Genomic DNA, 20,176 nt, shown 5'->3' on the forward strand with positions numbered 1-20,176 from the left:
GTTAATGCGAGTTAACCGACTGTTAAAAAGTATTGGAACGCGTAACTAGCTTTAACCGAGAATTAAATTTTTAACCGAGGTTGGCGGAACCGGTCCTAAGTAAACCAAGGAGTAACAATGATACCAGAAGACATTGGTTTGTACAGGAACTCAATTCTATTTTTAGTATGGCGGAAACTGGCTCGATTCAGTATTTTATTCTTATTTTTGAGAACTTCAGAAGATTGAGGGAATTCACTTTTTCAAAATATTGTCTGCCGCATGCGAAATTTTTTTATCGCGTAAAACATATTTTCTATCAGTAAATGTTTTTCTTGTGAAGATGCCAATTTTCTCATTGGTTCAGTAATGCATACGTTTTAATCACTTAGGTTTCTTTCAAAATTCTTCTTGAATACATTTATATATAAAGCAAGTCAGTAGTTAGAAAACTTGTCATATATATTCATATGTATAAGTGCAATTTCATATTCAGGAGAAAAGCATTTAAAAAAATATTTCAGTAGGAAGATATCCGTTACACACAACCAAAAATTTTCACAACAAGAAATATTTTTCTAATTGACTATTTGCCTAAACTTATTCTGGATTCACTTCTGCAATGGTCTATGAAGGTTCTATTTCTACATTAAACAGCTCAAAATGTTAAATTTCTCAAAATATCTGAAATCTAAACATTAGAGTAGCGTAAGCGCTTTGTTGTTTGGCATCCCAAAGAAGTAAAAAAAAAGATTATTTTAAATTCGGTCAATTATTTGGTTCTGGAAAAGTCGAAAGTCGAGCATTAACGATTTCTACCAATTCTTTTTACTTATGAAATGTGGAATGGATGAATAAACTTGAAAATGTTCCATTTTTTGTATTTCCATATTGAAAATACAGAAATCTAAATATGTGATTTAATTTAAAATTGTCCAAAATGCTACAATTCCACTCTATATCAAAAAATCATACTGTTTTAAACGTTTCCTGTTCAAGTGTAAAATTCTTCTATTCTAAACATTTGAATTTACATTCGTTTATTTTCCCATGAGTTTTATTTCTCTAGAAATTGTTTAGTTTTGCATGGTTTTAAATTCTATTATTAAAATATTTTGTTTAGGCTTGCAAGTTTCAAATATTCCCAGTTAGTAAATATTTAGACCATGAAAAAGTTCTACCCTTCAGAAGATCATTGGTCTTGGAGAGTAAAATTTACGTAAGTTTCGGCCTTCCTTCCTCTGTTTCTCTCTTCATCCCTATTTTTCTCTCGTCGCCAATCTCTCTCTCTCTTTCTCCTCGATGCTCTTGTTCTCTTACACGTTGCGAGAGAGGACGCATTATTCGTTGGAGCGGGCACATCGCAGCCGATATTTTTAGTACCACGAGTATTTGGCGGGGAGGACCGATCGGCTCGTCGTTCGCTTCAACGTCGACGCCGTTGTCTTGGTTTTCGCGGTTCTCGTCTCCTTCGTCCTAGCCACGACTTTAGTGCGTCTCTCGCGCGATCGGCATGTTCGCGTCCTCGTAATGGTTCTTCTCGGGAAACCGGTGATCCTCTTCTTCGATGCTGAGGTTTGGCCGTGCCTCAATCCTCGCGCGCGTCCCTGTCGACGTTACGAGAGAGGTCGAGGTCGCTCCTCTATCTAGTGATTTAAAATCTCAAAATAGAAGAAGAATTAAATTTAATCAGATAAAAGGGAAGATCTAAAGTTTTAGAAAGTTTTTAATGCGGTGAATCAATCTGGGATGGTTTTCGGTGAAGAGTGTTTAAATTGTAAGGTGTTAAAGCAAATCCTCCAAAGCCTTAAAATTTTCAGTTTAAATTCACTTTTTTAAGATTCCTCCTCCGTTCGACCTTGTCATTGATCAACAAGGGTCGTATTTAATACAGTGCTTCCTTAATATAACCCTATGTTTATATTTGCGCCACAAGATAACATGTCAACCACTCGTCCGGATTCCGCTCCTCGGCGAAATAGATATTCTAGATCGTCTACGACGAGTGTGACTCAATTGCTCAGCGATTCGTGTTCAAGTCTCCTACAGAGGCTAACAACCAGGGTTAGAGGTCCTTCGACTACAACCGAGCGTACAGACCCCATCTCCACGAGGAAGACTCCAGTCCTCAGTCGTCATAACAGCACCAGGAGTCGATTCGAGGATAAATACGCGCAGATCCTCGATAGATACACCAGTTACAGAAAAAGGGACGATGATCATCCCCGTAGACAAGAGAGGGATAAGAGCTACCATCATCGAAGAGATGAGAGTCCGTATCTTCGAGACGAGAAAACTTTGGAACCTTCTGTTCAGAGGACTGTTGTCAAAAGCCCCAGGGCGAGTGTTCTTCTTAGCGAAAAAGCTTATCCTTACGTCAGTACCTCAAATATTGGAAGGGACCTTCGGAGGGAGAGAACTCCAGGCTATCATCGAGCTGATAGACACTTAATGAGTAATTCAGAGACTTATAAACATTATGGGAGGCACAAATCTGGTCACGCCGATTCCAGAAGAACGAAAGTGAAACTTCCGAATAGAAGTGGAAAGAGTGAACAGATTGAAGGAACTTCACTTGGGTTGAGATCGAGAAGAGCTGAGGATTGTGAAGCTATTAGTTCAAAGGGAAAGGAATTCGATAGGAAAGAAACGGATAGAAAAGGTTTTTATAAATACGGATTGGATAAAAAAGGTTTGGATAAAAGGGAATTAGAAAGAAAAGAATTTGTTATGAAAGAACTTGATAGGCTTGATCCTGAAAAGACACCGACTGTAAGTGGCGTTCAGGAGGAAGAAGAAACTGATCCGGTTCTTAGAGAAAGAGAAACAAGGCGGAAGGAAATTCAGAGTTTGATTTTGAAGTACGCTGCTTTGGATGAGGCGTACGGTAAATTCACGGACGATAGTGAGAAACAGGAATTAAGTGCTGCTGATAAAATTGCCAGCAAGTATCAGAAGAACAACCTCGACAAGAACGAGATTAAAATCTCGAATCTTCGCAATAATGACGCGGAAACTTTGACGAATCCGATTGTAAGTTGTCGAACACGTGATCTGGCCGATTTTGCCTCGCTGCATGATACAGTGAATTGTTTTTCAATTCCTTTCCTGAGTTGAAAAGTTTCGTCAAGTCTGAAATTTAACAAGTTTGATTTAAAGACTTCATTTCAGCATCTGATTCAGCATATGTTTTGGATTTATTTTAACTGAATATACATTATTTAAGATGAATAGAAGCTGGATGATATTATACTCTGTAATAAGGAAATTTGCTTTTTAAAGATTTACTATATTTACAAGGAATTTTATTCAATAAACCTAATTTTTCGAGATGAAGAAAAAAAAATGTTTCAAAGAAAAGTAGTGGCATTTTCTTTTTGGAGTGTACTCTAAAAGAAAATGCCATCTCCATGGAGACACCAAAGAATTTTTAACTCACATAAATATTGACAGTATGTTTTCAAACTAAGTTCCTGAATGACAATTATTATTCAGGGATTTTGAAAAAATATTTGCAAAAGTCAGGGTATTTCAATAAAAAGAATTTAAGTTTTTTTTCTTTCACGTCTAAAATATTTGAGGCATATACGATACACGTGCGTTTCCGATCATTATCGACTGAAGCCGAATTAGAAGTAACTTAGCCACAGCTGTCAACCGATCGGAAATTGAGAAAGAAATTAGAATATCGCGTTGACATTTTGTGAACTTGTATAAACATTCATGGGCCACACAATTAAAGACGACGTTGAAACGTTTAAGATAAGTAATTTTTCTCTGAATGTTGTTCATGGCACTGATTTCTTTGATCAAAAATGTAGTACCTTATTTATTTTTATACTATTTTGGCAGCTTACTCCTTAAATAAGCGCGTGTCATTCAAAAATGCATGCAAATCGCGATCTGAATTCATTTAAACGTGTTCGTTCTTATTCGGCTTCGGTCAGTAATGATAGGAAATGAGTACGAGTCCCACACAACTCAGTCGTGTATCATGAAGCAATGCGTAGTGTAGATCGCACTACCCAGTGCTCTATTGATATTGATGTAGCTTAAACAACTGGTTACTCCAGATAAACTACTGGCTCATGTCTATACATTAACCAGTAGTGTATGAAATTTTTTTCTATGAACGAACCAGTCGTGTATAGAAAAGCACTCAGTGCTTCAGGATTTTCTCCGTGCGTGTTAAGGAAATATTTTAAAGATTGTATTTACATTTTTTATAAAAACGACACTTGCTCTCACACAAATCGAGGCAGTAATTCTATCATTTAAATCTGGAAAATTTTTGAGAACTTATAAAAGGTTATACAGAAACTTTGGTGTAAATTTTATGCTAAAACAATTACTAGTTCTCAGATTTTCTTGGTATTTCTTTTTATTGACACTAGTTTAAAATAAAAGCGGAATTAAAATGTTGGTGTCCCCATGAAAGGAATAATTTAATTGATTACATATTTCGTATTGGCATTTTGATTTAATAGAAACCAGTACCAAATTCTTTACAAATCAGATTTGATATAAATATCAGGTTTAGTAAAACTTGAATTATTTTTTAGGCATTTTGAACAACAAAAAAACTGATGATCGAAAAATGACACCAACTTTTAGCCCTGAGGTCTTACAATATTTCAGTTTCTTTATTTCTTATTTTTTTCAAGGTTACCCAAAAGCCCGTGTAGAAGTATTAATGGGGACTAAAAAATCAAAATTAATTTATAAGGAGTGAAAGTTATGCGGAAAAAAATCAAAATCAAATTAATTTAAAGCTCGAATCTCAACGTGCGGACAAAAATTCGATTATTTCACAATTTAGAAAACGTGCACGCGGTCAGTCAGTCCATAAGTTCATGCGTATTTTTCAACGCTTCAAATGTAAACAAAAAACAGTATATTCAGTTAATAAAGTATATATTCGCGATCTTCAATTGCCATCGTTTCAACAACATATGGATGCCTTGTTTGTGAAAAGACTGAAAAAGGGTTGTTAAAAATTGAAAAATACGCACGAACTTGAGGCAGGGCCCTACACTTGAAATCGACGAATCTTTTGGGGGCGAAATATATTGTTTTTAGAGGAAATAAGGCGATGCATATTTTTTCTTTTTGAAAAAAAAATTTCAAAAAGTTATGCGTATTTTTGAATGTTGTGCTTTGTTTTCATAAAACCGATTATTTTCTTAAAACCTGTATGAGTTTTTATATAATTAGGATATTTATAATTTTATTTTTGTTTCTAATTGCGTTCATCAACGAAAAATTGAAAAAATATTTAAAATTAACAAAATGGCAGCGGTTTCTCTGAAAATATTAAAAATAGATTTTTTCAAAAAAAAACCCACCTTTTACGTTTTTTGCCCATTTTTACTTGTTTTTTTATTTTACTTTAATAATCAAGATATCTTGTAAGTTCGATGCTTGCTAGATAACTTTTGTATCCAGGAGAATGATTCTTTCTTACGATCGAATTTTCTATTTTTTCTTGGAAACAATGGCAAATACGAAAATAATGTCAAGATAAAAGTTTCAGCGTCTGAAAAATTGTATAAAAAATGTCTCTTGTTCTTTCGCGATATTTCGCATAGTTTACAAGAACAATTCAACAATTAAATTTGTAGGGAAAAAATGGTCCCGGTCTCAAGAATGGTTTAGCCAGGTTTTACAGAAAATCTGTCTTATTATTTTCTTCAAATTTTGATAACATGAAAATAATATTTTCTAGAAAACCCCACCTTTTTTATTCTTCTAAATATTTTTCAAAAATTTATACTAATGCCAGAAAAGCATCTTATCAGTATCATGCGGGCTAAACCATTCTTGAGAGTAGAGCCATTTTTTTCTACAAATGTGATTGTTGAATTTTTCTTTTAAACTATGAAAGATGTTTTCGGTAGTAAGAAAAATATTTCTCCTGGCTACAATATTTATTTAGCAAGCATCGAAAACCCGCTGCTATTTTGTTAATTAAAATTTTTTTTTTTAATTAAATAAATAAACTTATTATTTAAATTTAAATTAAATAAATTAAATTTTTTAAATTTAAATTAAATAAATAAATTTATTTATTTTAAAATAAATAAATAAATTAAATAAATAAATAAACAAAAAAACATCTTAATTATATCAAAAGTTAAAGAGGTTTAAAGAAAAAATTGAGGTTTTTTAAACAAAGCACAAAATTCAAATGCACGCAACTTTTTAGAAACATTTGTTTTGTTTTTTGTTTTTTTTTTTTTTTTTGCAAATCTAAAAAATACTTATCGCCTAATTTCGTATAAAAACAACATATTTCGTCCCCAAAACATTCTAAAATTAAATTGAAAACTTTGTGATAAACGGTTAAAAAATAGTACCTATAAAGTATAAAAACCTCAATCTTTTTCATATCGTCAGTTCGATTCCAACATGATCTCACTAATCAAAGAAAGCAGCAAGTTTGCTTATTTCAAAGTCAAAACAACTGTTATTTTTATTTTTAAATTCCGAATTATTGAGATGAAAAATAAAGCTAGCGCTAGCTTTCGCCAGCTATAATGAAACTTTTATTTCACTCACATTTCTCCACAAATGAGCACTTGTTTATTGTCGCGGAATTCAATAAATTTTCCTATGTTCTCGAGTATCGCGAAAACTGAAATCCGTGCAAAATCATATACGTGTTTACACATAACGCTTGTTGCTTTCAAACGAGATAATATCCCTCGTGACTTAATGAGGTCACGTGTCCCCATTTCGACGTTATATTAAGCAGTGTTCGACTGCAGATCTATCCCACTGTCGACCAAAGCAGCCCTGTGTTCGCCGATGATCGTAGTCGACCTTTGCGACGCGTCAAGGCACTTCGTAAAAATTAAATCAGCTGAGGGTGTTGCCTAGATCTGATGGAACAATTGCTCAAGTCCAAGTTTTACAAGATGATCATTTTAATGTGCTTTGTCCTTTCGAAATTGGCGATTCTTTTCTTTTAATGGCGTAAAATTAATTTAAACATTCTTTCTAATTAAATCCATTTTAAATAGTTCAATTTGTGATGTAATAACATTTGATACTTTTCAATTCGTTAAGACTACACTCGTTTTCAAATTCACATTCTTGACCATATTCTACTTGTTTTTGTAATTATTTCCTAGCTTTTGGTGATTTCAATTTATGAATTTTCAGCTTCAATAAAATCAACCACCCATTTAAGTCAGTACTAATGTTCCTAGTTTTAAACACAATTGTGAAGTCTTTATGGATGGTATTGGAAGTTAAAAATAAGAACCTTTGGAATGTCAAGATTACATTTGTACAAAATAGAATTTTACTTTCTTAAATCAAATAATGTGTATGCAGATGGTTTTCTTTAGAATCATGAAAGTGGTGAATTCCTTGTGGATTTTAATCTCAGTTAATATACTTAATACTTCTCATAAGTTGTTGATGCGTGACCAAAAAAAAGATTCAATTTCCTCTTGTAAAATAAACGCTAAGCAGGTAGGTGCACTTCACAGAGAAAGCGAATCGAAAATAGTTTATTCTAAATTTTTCATTATAAATTTAATGTACTTTACTATTATTTTACTCGAAAAAATAAAATTAGAAGAAGTGGGCAACATCCTCCAACGCTATTTGCTTCTCTGCTTTCCCTTATTTAATGAAATAATAAAATATAATTCCTTGTTTGACGTGAGAGTTTTTTTCCTTCGAAAAGCATATTTCGGCGCGCATCCAATCAAAAATGATTCAGAGTCTTATTCGGTACCAGCAAGTCTTGCACATCGCCGGAAATGCTTCATCCTCTAGAAAATCAGAATAGCTTATAAAATTTTGCCGTAACTTTTATAAAAAGTCACAGCACTAGTTTGTTTTTAAATTTAGATCTTTTCAATGTTGAATAAATTCCAGTAATTTTTACTTTTAAAGTTAACAAACAGGAGTGAAATCACTAAAATTCCACTTTAGAGTTGTAATTTTTTAATTGAAATAAGTTAAAAGTTCCAATATTTGTAACGTCTTGAAGCAATTTTTTAAAGAATTATTCCTATAGCTAGAGAAAAGTAAATAAAATGTCAACTTTGCCGTGAATGCAACATTTCTCTGCATGTCCCAAAGAAATATTTAATAGAATTGAGATATTTTGGTATAAAATTATTCAATAATATTTCAAACTTATTCTATGAGAATTTGATACTAAAATAAAAATGAGACCAGCTGCCAAAATGTATTTATTGTCAAAATATTGGCCATTTTCATTAAGGTTTGTATTTCTTTTTATCTCAGTAAGTTATTCAAATTTTCAAATATTGTTCTAAAATCAGCAGTTTCTTATGGAAAAAGAGTGGGGCAAAAATTTATCATTTTAATATAAAATTCAAATCGCAAAAGGTTATTTTTTTTTTATAAAAATCACTTCGATTTCCGAAAATTAGCCGAAAACCGATCACCTAATTTATGAACGCTCCTTTAAAGTGTTAAAGGAACGTGATTCTTTTTCGCACAGTTTTATATAAACTGAAGTCTATCGCCTGTGCCATCGTAGATATATTTCTTAAAAAAATGTAAGTTCAATTTCAACACGATGACTTGGAACGCGTTGTTAAACATTGAAGTTGGCTAGGAACTCTCGTTAAGAAAGTTTCGTCTTGAAGTATTTGGCATCGAATAATGATTACTCAAGAAGAATAAATTATAGAAGATTCACTGACGTTCTATGCCGTTCTATATTTTCAATAAAAATACCCATATAATTATGGGAATGGTTAATAAAATAAAAATTAAGTAAATCTCGAGTCAAAAAATTATCCAGTGACGACCAGTCGTTTGTCATCGTGGCTTATAGTGAACAATTTCTCTTGCATTTTAGAGTCATATTTGAAAGTAGAAAGACGAAAAGCGGCAGTCAGTTAAACAGTTCAGATAGGACAAAAAGCATTTCGGCGATGTGATCGCTTGCTCGGTTTAACTGCTCGGTTCCGCATTCCAATTCATAATTTTTCGCGCACAAGCGAAGAAACTTTAATAAAATTGCATGCCTTGTTCACATCGAGATACCGTTAACGCCATTTCTTAACTAAACATCATTAGCACGCATTTCCGTTAATAATATCCATACATTGTTGTTGTTTTACAATAATATCCACACGTAGTTTATTGTCTTAAGTCAACTGCTTTGACTAAATAAGATCTAATCATTTAAGATACAATATAAGATACATAATGAAATAAAAAGAGCGCTTTGTACCGATGGTAAATTCGTAACCGCAACTCTCTGACTGGCAAACCATTTTGCCCTCTCCCCTTTCTCTCTGATTGTTGGGTTACCATCTCCGTTGTAATGGAATGGAATGGAACGGATTTTGGAACAATGGATTGGTCGTCAATGGTCGCCTGGGCACTCTGATGATCGGGTTTCGACAACGCTGACTTTGACGCTTTTGGTGGAAATTTTATTCCTCCTCTTACTGCTACGTTCTTCCACATTTCCGTATTTCCGCTTATCTCTGCCTGGGATTAAATCCAATTTAAATTGATTTATTTTAATTTAATTTGATTAAATTCCATTATTTTCTGATGACGGATCTCCGGACGCTGTTGGTCGATCGCTATTGACTTTGACTGCTACGCTACCAACGATGACGACCTTTGACTAATGACATCTTCCAACCGGGTGAAATCTGCGGCTACGACGACAACGACGACCTGCTTCGACGTGGACCGGCGATGCTGTGGACCTGCCGTCGCATGTGCTGCTCCCCACTCGGTGTCGCACACTCATGGCCACTGGTGGGAATCTGAAACGAATTGGTGATGATTGATACTGAAATCCGTTACCGACTATAGAGCCCACGACCACCCTCCGTCGAGGATGACGAAGACGGCCACCTTATTTACCAATCCGGCGACGTCCTGGCAAATAGATGTTCGTGAATACGTGAATACACTCATTGTAGTAGATTTAAGCAAGCCTGAGATCGATTCATCTATCGATCTAATGGTGACTGCGGTACTTCCCACTTTACTTACATGTTCGTTTCGTTTCATTTCTTCTCTTCTCTTACTTTTTTTCTAATTTCATCTAGGAACAAGTCCATAAAAAACTGGACTTTGATACAATTATATTTATCTTTTCAAACTTTAAAAACTAGGAATGATTCAAAAATACTGAATGAAAAGGTAGGCTTTGAGGATTTATATTGACCTGATCAAATAGTAAGATTTTATCTCGGAGCCTGCGTACTTAGTCCAGTCATCTGGTCGGAAAAATAGGGCGAAGATGGTAATTTTTGGGGCAGTTATTTTTTTCCTCTAAAGTTCCTCTTGTGTGGGTGCATAATATGGGGTCAGGTTCTTCTGTTAACAGGATTTCATCCCGGAACACGGACATTTTTTGGAAAAACGTGCAAAATATCACATTCCATTGGATTGGTGCTTTCCTGTGCATTTGGGAGGTAAAAGTGTTCTTATAAAAATTAAAGTAGATACAGTTCTGCGTAAAACTAAAAAAGAACGTTGTTCTATCACCAATAGTTTCGGAACCCCGATGTTTTCAAAATTTTTGCCAAAAATCAAGTTTTTTTGTTTCTCTGTAGCTTGGATCCTGATGGCCAGATCTAAAAATGGTCAACAGATAAATTAAAGTAGACGGAATACCTGTAATTTCAAAAAAAAGATCATTATCCTAACTATAATAGATCGCGAGTTAGCACGCGCGAAAGGTGCCAAAGGGCTTTTTTGAAAGGCCGTAACTCCGAAACTATTGGCGATAGAACGTTTTTTTTTTTACTTTTACGTATAATTGTATCTACTTTAATTTTTATAAGAACACTTTTACCTCTCAAATGCACAGAAAAGTACCAATCCAACGGAATGTGATTTTTGTACCTTTTCTGACAAAAATTTCCGTGTTACGGGTCAAAATCTCCTGTTCACAGAACTTGACCCCATATTATGCACTCACAAATGAAGTATTTAAAAGAAAAAAAGTAACTGCTCCAGAATTTACCATCTAAAAGTACCAGATGACTGGACTAATTCTAAAGTTCTATCTGCTCACTCGTGTTCCTAATACAATTTATGTGGGATTTTTAATGTTTCTGAGTTTGCCGCTCTCGAGATAGAACATACGAATTTTAGCATGTCGATCCTACATCTTCACTATGAGATTTTGCTTCTTAAAAACCAAAATATTTTACATAGTCATGTTTTTAATTTTGATTTCTTGTTTTCACAACCTATATTGTATTAATAGCCAGGTTACTATGTTCCTTCCCCATATTTGAAAGTACAGATATTGGTTCTCAACCTCCATTTTATTCAGTGAATCAAACTTAAGATTTATTTTGTTTAGATTCTTAAGTTGAAAATCTCTTTTTCGTTGTGTTTTAGTATCGTTAAGTAAACAAGAGTCTCTCCATACTGTGTTTTCATTTCAAGAACTAAACACAAACTTAGTTTAATTTTCTTTTTTCAGAATCTAAAGGAAAGTTTCATAGTATTTGAATTTTGTTTCCAAAACTAAACGGGTTACAATACAATTAAACTCTGCACAGGAATAATACTTTACACTCTGGTGAAAGCAGTGCGAAATAATTGAAAAAGTATTGTTGTATGTGTGGAATATCGCGGTATAAAGTTTAGCTATTTAGGGTTTCAAAACAATGATTAAAAATAAAATGTTAAATGACTAAGTCTGAAAAATGTTTCTTATTCTTGCTTAAAGTTGGATTTGTTGGATTTGGTTGAGAAAATCTTGTATTTAAATAAATGCGAGCAGGGTTTTGTAAAGTTTTGATTTGTATACTATTATTTTTCTTATAGGGAAAATAATTATGAAAGATATTTTACTATGCTTTTGAGTAGATTCTGAAAACAAAAAATGAAAACTTTGTGGTATCATTTTTTAAAAATCAAAATTAAGAGGATTTTTCTGCAGGTTCAAAAACTCTTGTCAATCCTATAAGATGTATTTTTAAAAATTCCGCAAAACAACTTCATATTTATCTAGTTTCTCAAAATAAAAAAATTAATATTTTATACATAATTACATATAAATTTGGAACATTTTGTCATTAATTGCAGCATTAGTTTCAATTTCATAATTGGTTTCGCATTAAAAAAAGTTTGACCAAAAATCAAGCTTTCAAACTTTTTATGAAACAAATAATACTGACTCGACAAAAATTTGCTTTAGCAATTTACTGGAAGGTGATTTATGAAACTGCATTCTAGTGAAAGCTGACTTGTTGAGGAGTTTTAAATTAAAAAATTTAACTTTCAAAACTGAAATTCCCTGGATTTTTATAGTACTCACAGATGTTTCCAGCGATTTTTCTTAAATGATTAAACTTTTAAAGATTCTTACATTTGGGTTAATTTTCTAATGTTTTCAGGTTTATGTAAAAATTTAAAATTGCCTAGATAGCCAGCTAATATAAAATCCATTTTATATTTTCATGGAAATTATTAACTTGAAAAAAGAAAGATGACTTCTTAGATAGAAGCTTAAATTATGATTTCATGAAATTTGATAAAATTTCTCGTTTTCGTGGACTTATTCCTACTTTTTCTTCCTTTCCCCTTTAAAACTACTTTTAACTTCAATCTTCTTTCACATCTGCTAATTATGCATTTATCTCTCTCTTATCTTTCATCTTAATGGCCACCAATATCCTCAGTTTCTCACCTTTTCATTCTGTTTCTTATCTTCCTTTGTTTCTCAGCTCATTGTTTATTTATGTTTCCCACTTCTCCCCACCCCCTCTATCTCTCTCATTTCTTTCTTTCTCTCCTTACCGCTACTCACTAGTTTTTTTCAAGTCTGTAGGCATTGTACTGCGACACGATACCTACACAATTGACTCTCCGCGAATATCACGCAGTCGATGTTTTTCGATCACTACGCATCACTTTACTAAATTATTTTTCATTATTCAGGATTAACGCATCGCGCTCTTGTGACACGTACTCCCTTTTTTCAGATGCTGACAATTTTCCATACACCGCGTTCTTCGATTAAATCAAAGAAAACTAGTTCAAGATAGAGAATAGTTTAAAAAAACGTCATCTCGACTGGCGTCATCGGTCAAGATAAAATCTTTGCTCTCTCTCTCTTTCTCTCACACACTGATCGATGATCCTCTTTCGAAATGGCGTTTCATTTTCACACGAAAATACATTCGCTCTGGATTCTTGGTTTTATCTTTTTCGTATTTTAAAGTCAATGAGTATGTTTGTTGAAGCGGGACAGAGCCAATGTTGCCTTGCGTGTCGCATTGCTTCGTGTATAGGATTGACAAGATTTAAAGAAAACGACAAAATCCCTCAAAATTCCCGGAAAGTCATCTCGGATTTTGGCAAACGCCCTTGTTCAATGATGGAAAGAACTAGTCTTCTGAATTCAGTTTCAGTTCAATTCTGCAGATCAGCCTTGCAAGATAAGTTTTTGATTCAGAATAATTTAATTAAGCAAATTATTCATTCCTTAAAGAACCGTCTTCAAAAAATGTCGGAAGAAAATTTTTTTAATCCTACCAAATAGTACGATTTGTTTATTTCAGCAAAATTTGTTTGTAATGTTCAAAATTTATGATCGTAAATAGATTTTAAAATATAAATTGTAAATTTAAATTATTCCTTTTCGCAATAAGGTGTCAACTTTTTGGCAACTTTTATTCAAACGTCATCATTGTATGACTACTTTTCTTATGAATTTTTATTTTGAATGGGTGTTTTTGTGCTATTAAGTTGCAATTAATTTCAATTAAGACAAGTCAACGAAGAAAACATCAATAAATCACAAAAATAGGTTCATTGATATATTCAATATAAAGCAATGTTCTGACTTTTAATGCCTTGAAATTCAATTACTGATGATTAAACTTCCAACCTTGATAAATAAAAGTATTCATGAATGAAAATCAAATCTTGTGAAATTCAAAATCCGAGATGAATACCCGGACGAGTCACTTTACTCTAATTTTAATTGTGTTCTCCTGGCCGAGCGCTGATGGAGTCTCTGTCAATTGCCAATCGGTTAGGCATTTCAAAAAAATAATCTTGTCAAAATCGAAGAGGCTTTACCTGTGCGAGGCCCATCCATATCTCTTATTTACCTTAAATTTTGAATTACAGATAAAGTACTGGCCACCCTAGGAGAGGGTACTTTTGGAAAAGTTGTCAAGGTTAAGGACATGTTAATGTAAGTGCACGCACCCTTACCAACACGTATGTATACAAGCCGCATTCGATTGCGCTAATAGAAACTAGTATCACCCACTCGACCCGGATCAGAAATAGCTAAAGACTGTCATAACTTAAACAGCAGTCACAATAATAGGATGACCTTGCACTTTGTTTCGACGCGCGCATCATACTCCGCAAAGAATTAAATTTGCCACCGATATTTCACTCGTTAAAGCGACCAAAATATGTTTTGCGCTATAATTATTTAGATTTTGGCGTATAGCTCGTTCAATGCACGCGCGCCTTCTCGTATTCCCTTTTTTCATATTCAAAATTCGTTTGCGCTCACCCTTTAATTTCCTTACAATGAAGAAAAAAAATTATACGTTCCAAATTTGAGCCAAATATGTTAATATTTAGCCCCTTCGATTTACATGAGCATAATGTTCTTGATGTGCAAAAATAAAAAATTCACAATCTTTCTCAGATTTTGTTGAAATTCACCGAGGATCACAATCTTCGTTTAAAACTCCGTTTTTTCTGCGCTTTGCAATAATTTGAAGCATTCAAAATTTAACAATTTAATAATTAAACAATCGTTAAATAAACAAATAAATGAAAATTGTGCAATTCCAAAGTAGAAGCTAAAAAAATTAATCAATTTCACATGAAGGGAACTAAAAATTCTACATATTAAAATAGTACGACTCCTTTTTATTACGTAAATTGAACGACCGGGTGTTTTTCACTCTATGTGTTCTTGCTTGTTTTGCGCACCCGGTATTGAATATTTTTGAACAAAATAATTACTTAATGTAGTTTAAGATTTGTTGTTTAACGTGGAATCGGTCTTATAGCAATTAGTTTAATGTGAGCTAAATGACGCAGGGTCTATTTTAATGAATTTAGTACGGTTAATTCGAGCTCAAAAATTTGTTATGGTATTTTTTACCCATAGTACCAGTTAAGGGTTAAATGTATAAAAAATTGAGTGGCTATGTATTATCAGGGGATTGAATTTGAAATTACTCAGTTTGCAAGAGTTCAAAATACGAACATTTCTATTATTAATGTTTTCAATTTGAAATAAATTTGTAATGTCTAGAAGGGTTCAAATAGAAATTGTAAACATTCCAAATTTTTGAATTTTAAATTATGAACATTCCGAATAATGAAACAATTGGAAATTTAGAGAGCTAAAAGTAAAAATCGTAAAATTCAAGCCTTGAAAATGAAAAGATTTTACAATTCGTGTTTAAAATTTAAACTGCTTCAAATCACACTCGAACTAGGGTAAAAAAAAGATTTAACATGAGCTTTACGAGAACTTACGCCGCGCGGCGGCTTCGGATGAGAGGGGAAAACAATGGATCAAATGGAGGGGATTCGGTTCATTTTGTGCCCTAGTTTACTAATATCTTCATAAAAATTAATATTTACTGTACAAGTTTCTTACATTAATTCGTATGCTATTATGAGACATTTAAATTAATTGTATAAGTCTTTAAAAATAATTATACGAATTAAGCATTCCTGCTCAGAAATTAAATTTACTATCATTTTTCGGGGTTTCCTGGTCTCGAAGAATTTCCGATCATTTCTCATATTTTCAGTCAGTGGTCACCTTGAAAGTATTGTAAAGAAACTAAAATTTTCTAAATTTTGAAAACGGCGGACCTATGAGGATAATCAAAACTCGTCATTTTTGTAGACGGCTATTTTGTAAATTGCGAAAATTTGAATTTTTACTTTGCACTAATTTTTGTGACTTTGAAAAAAGGTTGCACAGAAGGTTTCCTGGGTAGACGAGATATTTCGACAAAAACGGAGAAAGTGATAGATTTTGCATTCGTGTACATTTTTCAAAATGTAAATTTAACTTAGAATTTCAAGTTTACGGGAGGTGTAATTAATTAAAAATTTAGAACGCACATTTTTTTAGGGTTTTGAATGAATTTCTTGGTGGGAGCAAACTAATTTCGAAAAAAATGTTGCTACTGCATTTTTGGGGTCATCCTAGGCCATTACATCTCCACAATATAACCGTCGAATTGCAATAACTTAATGCCTGATTTCTTTGCAATTCAGATTCGATGGTTAAATTCTTGAGCATTAACTCTTTTAAATAAAATGTTTTTAAATAAGGTTTAAATTATTTCTCGACAACTTCAATTTCGTAGACCCAGAATTTAAATATATACAATTAATAGCTTTTTTCGTTACACAGGGATCACGTGATGGCACTCAAGATCATCAAAAATGTGGAAAAGTATCGAGAGGCTGCCAAGCTGGAGATCAACGCTCTGGAAAAGATCTCGTCGAAAGATCCGGAGGGTCACCAGTTAGTATTTTAATCCACGTTGAATCTACTAAAGCCGGTCGATGGACTGCGGCAAACGAATTTGAAAAGTTTATGGCTCGGCGTCAAATGCTTTGAAGCCGCTATGCGAGTTTTTGTTTTCTTTTTAGCTTTAGAGATTCTTGCTCACTGTGGTGTTTTATTTTTTCAGTTTGTGCGTCAAGATGTTGGACTGGTTCAACTACCGTGGACACATGTGCATCGCCTTCGAAATGCTGGGTCTAAGCGTGTTTGATTTCTTGGTGAGTACTGCTGAATCGAACGATGGAAGATCCAATTCTACTGGAAATTCGTCCTTGCAGAGAAATAACAATTATCAGCCGTATCCGCTGGACCAGGTCAGGCATATAGGGTACCAGCTCTGCTACTCGGTGAAGTTTCTTCATGACAATAAACTCACCCACACCGATCTCAAGCCGGAAAATATTCTCTTCGTTGACTCCGATTATGAGATGATCAGCAATGGCAAAAAGGTTAATTTTTTTATCAGTACATACTCAGGAAATTAAGATACTTGAAGACAGCATTATGCAACATCGTACTAATGGGTGGTAGCTCGAAATAATATTATATTAGATAAATATTGATAAGAGAAAGCAGTAAATATTAATTCATTTCTCTCAGTAATGTTATATTAAGAATTAAGGTGGTGCTTTTCTTCCTTAGTTTTTCATTGCAATTCATATATCTTCCCAGTAGTTCCAAATTCGCGACGCTGTCGTTGCTGCACATCAAGAGACCTTAGATAATATTCTTTTGAGTGAAATACATCACAGATTTTTGACAGAATTTAAAAAGAAATTAGGAATTCGCAGGGGACCTTATTGTGAAAATAGAAATCGGTGGAAATTTTTTTAAGTTTGTCAAAAATCCGGTTGATGTGTCAATTTTTCGACCTCCATCTACTATATTTTTCACGGAAACTCCCATTTTTTGCAGCGGAAAGAGGTGCGACGTGTGAAGCGAACGGATATTAAACTCATTGACTTCGGCAGTGCTACTTTCGATCACGAGCATCATAGCACAATTGTCAGCACAAGGCATTACAGAGCACCCGAAGTAATTTTAGGTGAGTAAAAATAGAGGAAGCAGTTCAATTAAAAGTCGTTAAGATTCAATTAAACTTGATGTAGGCTCTAATACTATTTAATGCAGCTAATTTAATTGCAGCTTGATGTTTCTGTTCTCTTCGGAATAGCTTCCGAAAATAACTATTTCCTTCTCTTTTTTTTTAATTTCGAATAGAATTGGGATGGTCTCAACCATGTGATGTTTGGTCCATCGGTTGCATTCTCTTTGAACTTTATCTGGGCATTACTTTATTCCAAACACATGATAATCGCGAGCATCTAGCAATGATGGAGCGTATTCTTGGTTCAATTCCCCATAATATGGCTCGCAAAACCAAGACCAAATATTTTTACCATGGAAAATTGAAATGGGATGACAAGAGCTCAGCTGGCAGATACGTCAGAGACAACTGCAAACCACTGCACGTGAGTATCTATTAATGGAATTTTCATTCGAAATTTGAAAATATTTATTTTATTCAGTTTTGCCAAAATGAGCTATAAAAATTAGCTTTTGTCATTTTCATTCTGGGCAAACTGTTTTTTTCTATTTTTTTTTTCTTAAGTTTGGTACTTTCTAATTTCTGGAATAAAATGTAATCAAATCAGTATAAAGAAAAATCCTTTGCTTTCTTCCAGCGCTATCTATTATCAGAAGATGAAGATCACAAGCAGCTTTTCGACTTAGTACAACAAATGCTAAACTACGATCCATCCCAACGAATAACCCTAAAGGACGCTTTGACTCATCCCTTTTTCGATGCATTGCCTACGTCGCAGAGATTTCCAGATCCAAGGGCCGCTGGAGACTCCCAGCAGTCCCACGAACGGTCCCATTCGCTCTCTCGATGAAGCTAGGACAGGGACCAACCTCCGTATCAAGCAGACACTCTCAAGCCGAAAGTCTGGTTCTCTTGTTCGTCAAACGATCTCTCGATTGGTATCAATCGATCATACGAGACGCCCAACTTTAAAATTCGATGACAACGTTTCCAGGATTCCTCGAAATCGATTGATTTGCCAACGTGTGAATCCAGAGACAATCGACGTTTCAAAGAGAACCGTGGACCCCTTCTCGAACTTTTGTATTTTTTTTTCGAGTTCTTCGAAGCCTAAATGGATTTTACTATCTCTCAAGATTTATTTACTTAATGTGTTAGGGGTCTCAAAGCTTCGGCGCACGCCGCCATCCACGTGTCTGCTCGGTAAAGCGAAACCGAGTCCCATGAATTATAGACATTTTATATCGCTGCTCTGTACATTTTATCCCCTAATTTTATTACAATGTTACAAGTCGAAAGGCGAATTAAAAGATCGCGTGGTAATTTGCTCGTTGAAGAAGTCGATGACCGCGCCCGCGTTGTTCAATGCTGGCGCCAAATGGATACATTTACGCGTAGATAATGTTAAATTAGAATTCTTTAGGTACGAGTGAAAAGTGGAGTGAGTGAAAGTGATTGTCGTTGCACTAACGACGAGAGCACATGAATTTATTGTGTGAAAATAATTTGTGTTTCAAGTGTTTTGATTGTACGAATGACTTGCCGTTGATGACGAGATCGAATTTTCGTAAGGAAGCTAGAACCTCCGTTTTTTATTTTCTTTTTCCCGGGCAAGAATAAACAGAAGAAATTTTATGTTTCTTAGAAATTTTTTAAGGATGTCCATCGCACACGTGAAATTAGTTCGGTGATGAGTTGGTGCTCATTGAGAAGCGTAGCTTGTGTCCTGTAAATATGGATCGGGTATATTGATGTACCTATTTTGCAACTTCACGTTAAAGTAGTTTTTGTGTAATGTGCGATGTTTCTCCTTCCTTCTTCCTTTGTGCCTCTTTATTAGTTCTTGTATACTACTTGCTCTCCAACTCACATAAAACTTCTAGAAATAAAAAATGTCTCGGCGCAGAAAATACTGTTTTTCAATAACAATAAATACATTTCTTTTAAATAACGATAAGATTGCATCTTTATTTGCAATGTATAGAACATTGAAATTTCCATACACGTGATTGCAAACAAATTTTAAGTCATCGACACGCTTTTCAAAAATGTCGATTTTTAGACATGAATTAAGTATAGCCTGATTGTGTAAAATCGAGCGTTAGTTTTTTTAATCGTTTTAATTAAGTACACATCACGGACGCGTTTTGTACTTTCCCGATCACAAGAAACACGATACTGAAACTGTCAAGAGTACTGTAGTATTTTAACTTGAGTGCAAAATCACGAGTGCTGGAAAAAGGATTTTTTAAATTATTATTTTTTTGTTTTAAGTGCCTGTAATTGAATCATGCAAATAAAGGAGGTCAGTCAATGCGATTTAAGAGAATTACGTGTAATATTAGATATAACCAAAATTTTTAATCCTTTAACTGAAATAGTGCTTTCCAACTTTTTTTATTAGGAAATTTTCAACAAGGGTACCTACAAAAGGAGAAAAATTACCAATTTCAATGTTTTCTGCCAAAATCATTACTTAATTCATTGTAATCAAGGTTATTTGATTAAACCACTTTCAATTTTCTTAATTATAATAATATTATTGCTTGAAGTTTCGCTGAGCGTAATCCATACGTTTTTTTCTGCAATTTTTAAGAATA

At 33.7% G+C, this 20,176-nt stretch overlaps 1 protein-coding gene across 2 annotated transcripts; it reads left to right on the forward strand.

Moving 5' to 3' along the window:
• Window positions 1-1,407: 1,407 nt before the first annotated feature.
• On the forward strand, window positions 1,408-19,905 carry LOC117176046 (dual specificity protein kinase CLK2). 2 transcript variants are annotated; one of them, XM_033366039.1, is made up of 9 exons: window positions 1,414-3,012; window positions 9,805-9,883; window positions 14,095-14,161; window positions 16,373-16,486; window positions 16,656-16,746; window positions 16,807-16,977; window positions 17,444-17,573; window positions 17,750-18,000; window positions 18,214-19,905. In XM_033366039.1, exons 1-9 carry the CDS (start codon window positions 1,894-1,896, stop codon window positions 18,424-18,426), a joined length of 2,235 nt encoding a protein of 744 aa, XP_033221930.1. In that variant the 5' UTR covers window positions 1,414-1,893; the 3' UTR covers window positions 18,427-19,905. The 2 variants fall into 2 exon arrangements, with proteins under 2 accessions (XP_033221929.1, XP_033221930.1); XM_033366038.1 differs by having other exon boundaries at window positions 1,408-3,012; window positions 16,656-16,977.
• The last annotated feature ends 271 nt before the right edge of the window (window positions 19,906-20,176 follow it).

This window comes from Belonocnema kinseyi, chromosome 7 (genome assembly GCF_010883055.1).
Source record: "Belonocnema kinseyi isolate 2016_QV_RU_SX_M_011 chromosome 7, B_treatae_v1, whole genome shotgun sequence".
Lineage (NCBI taxonomy): Eukaryota > Metazoa > Arthropoda > Insecta > Hymenoptera > Cynipidae > Belonocnema > Belonocnema kinseyi.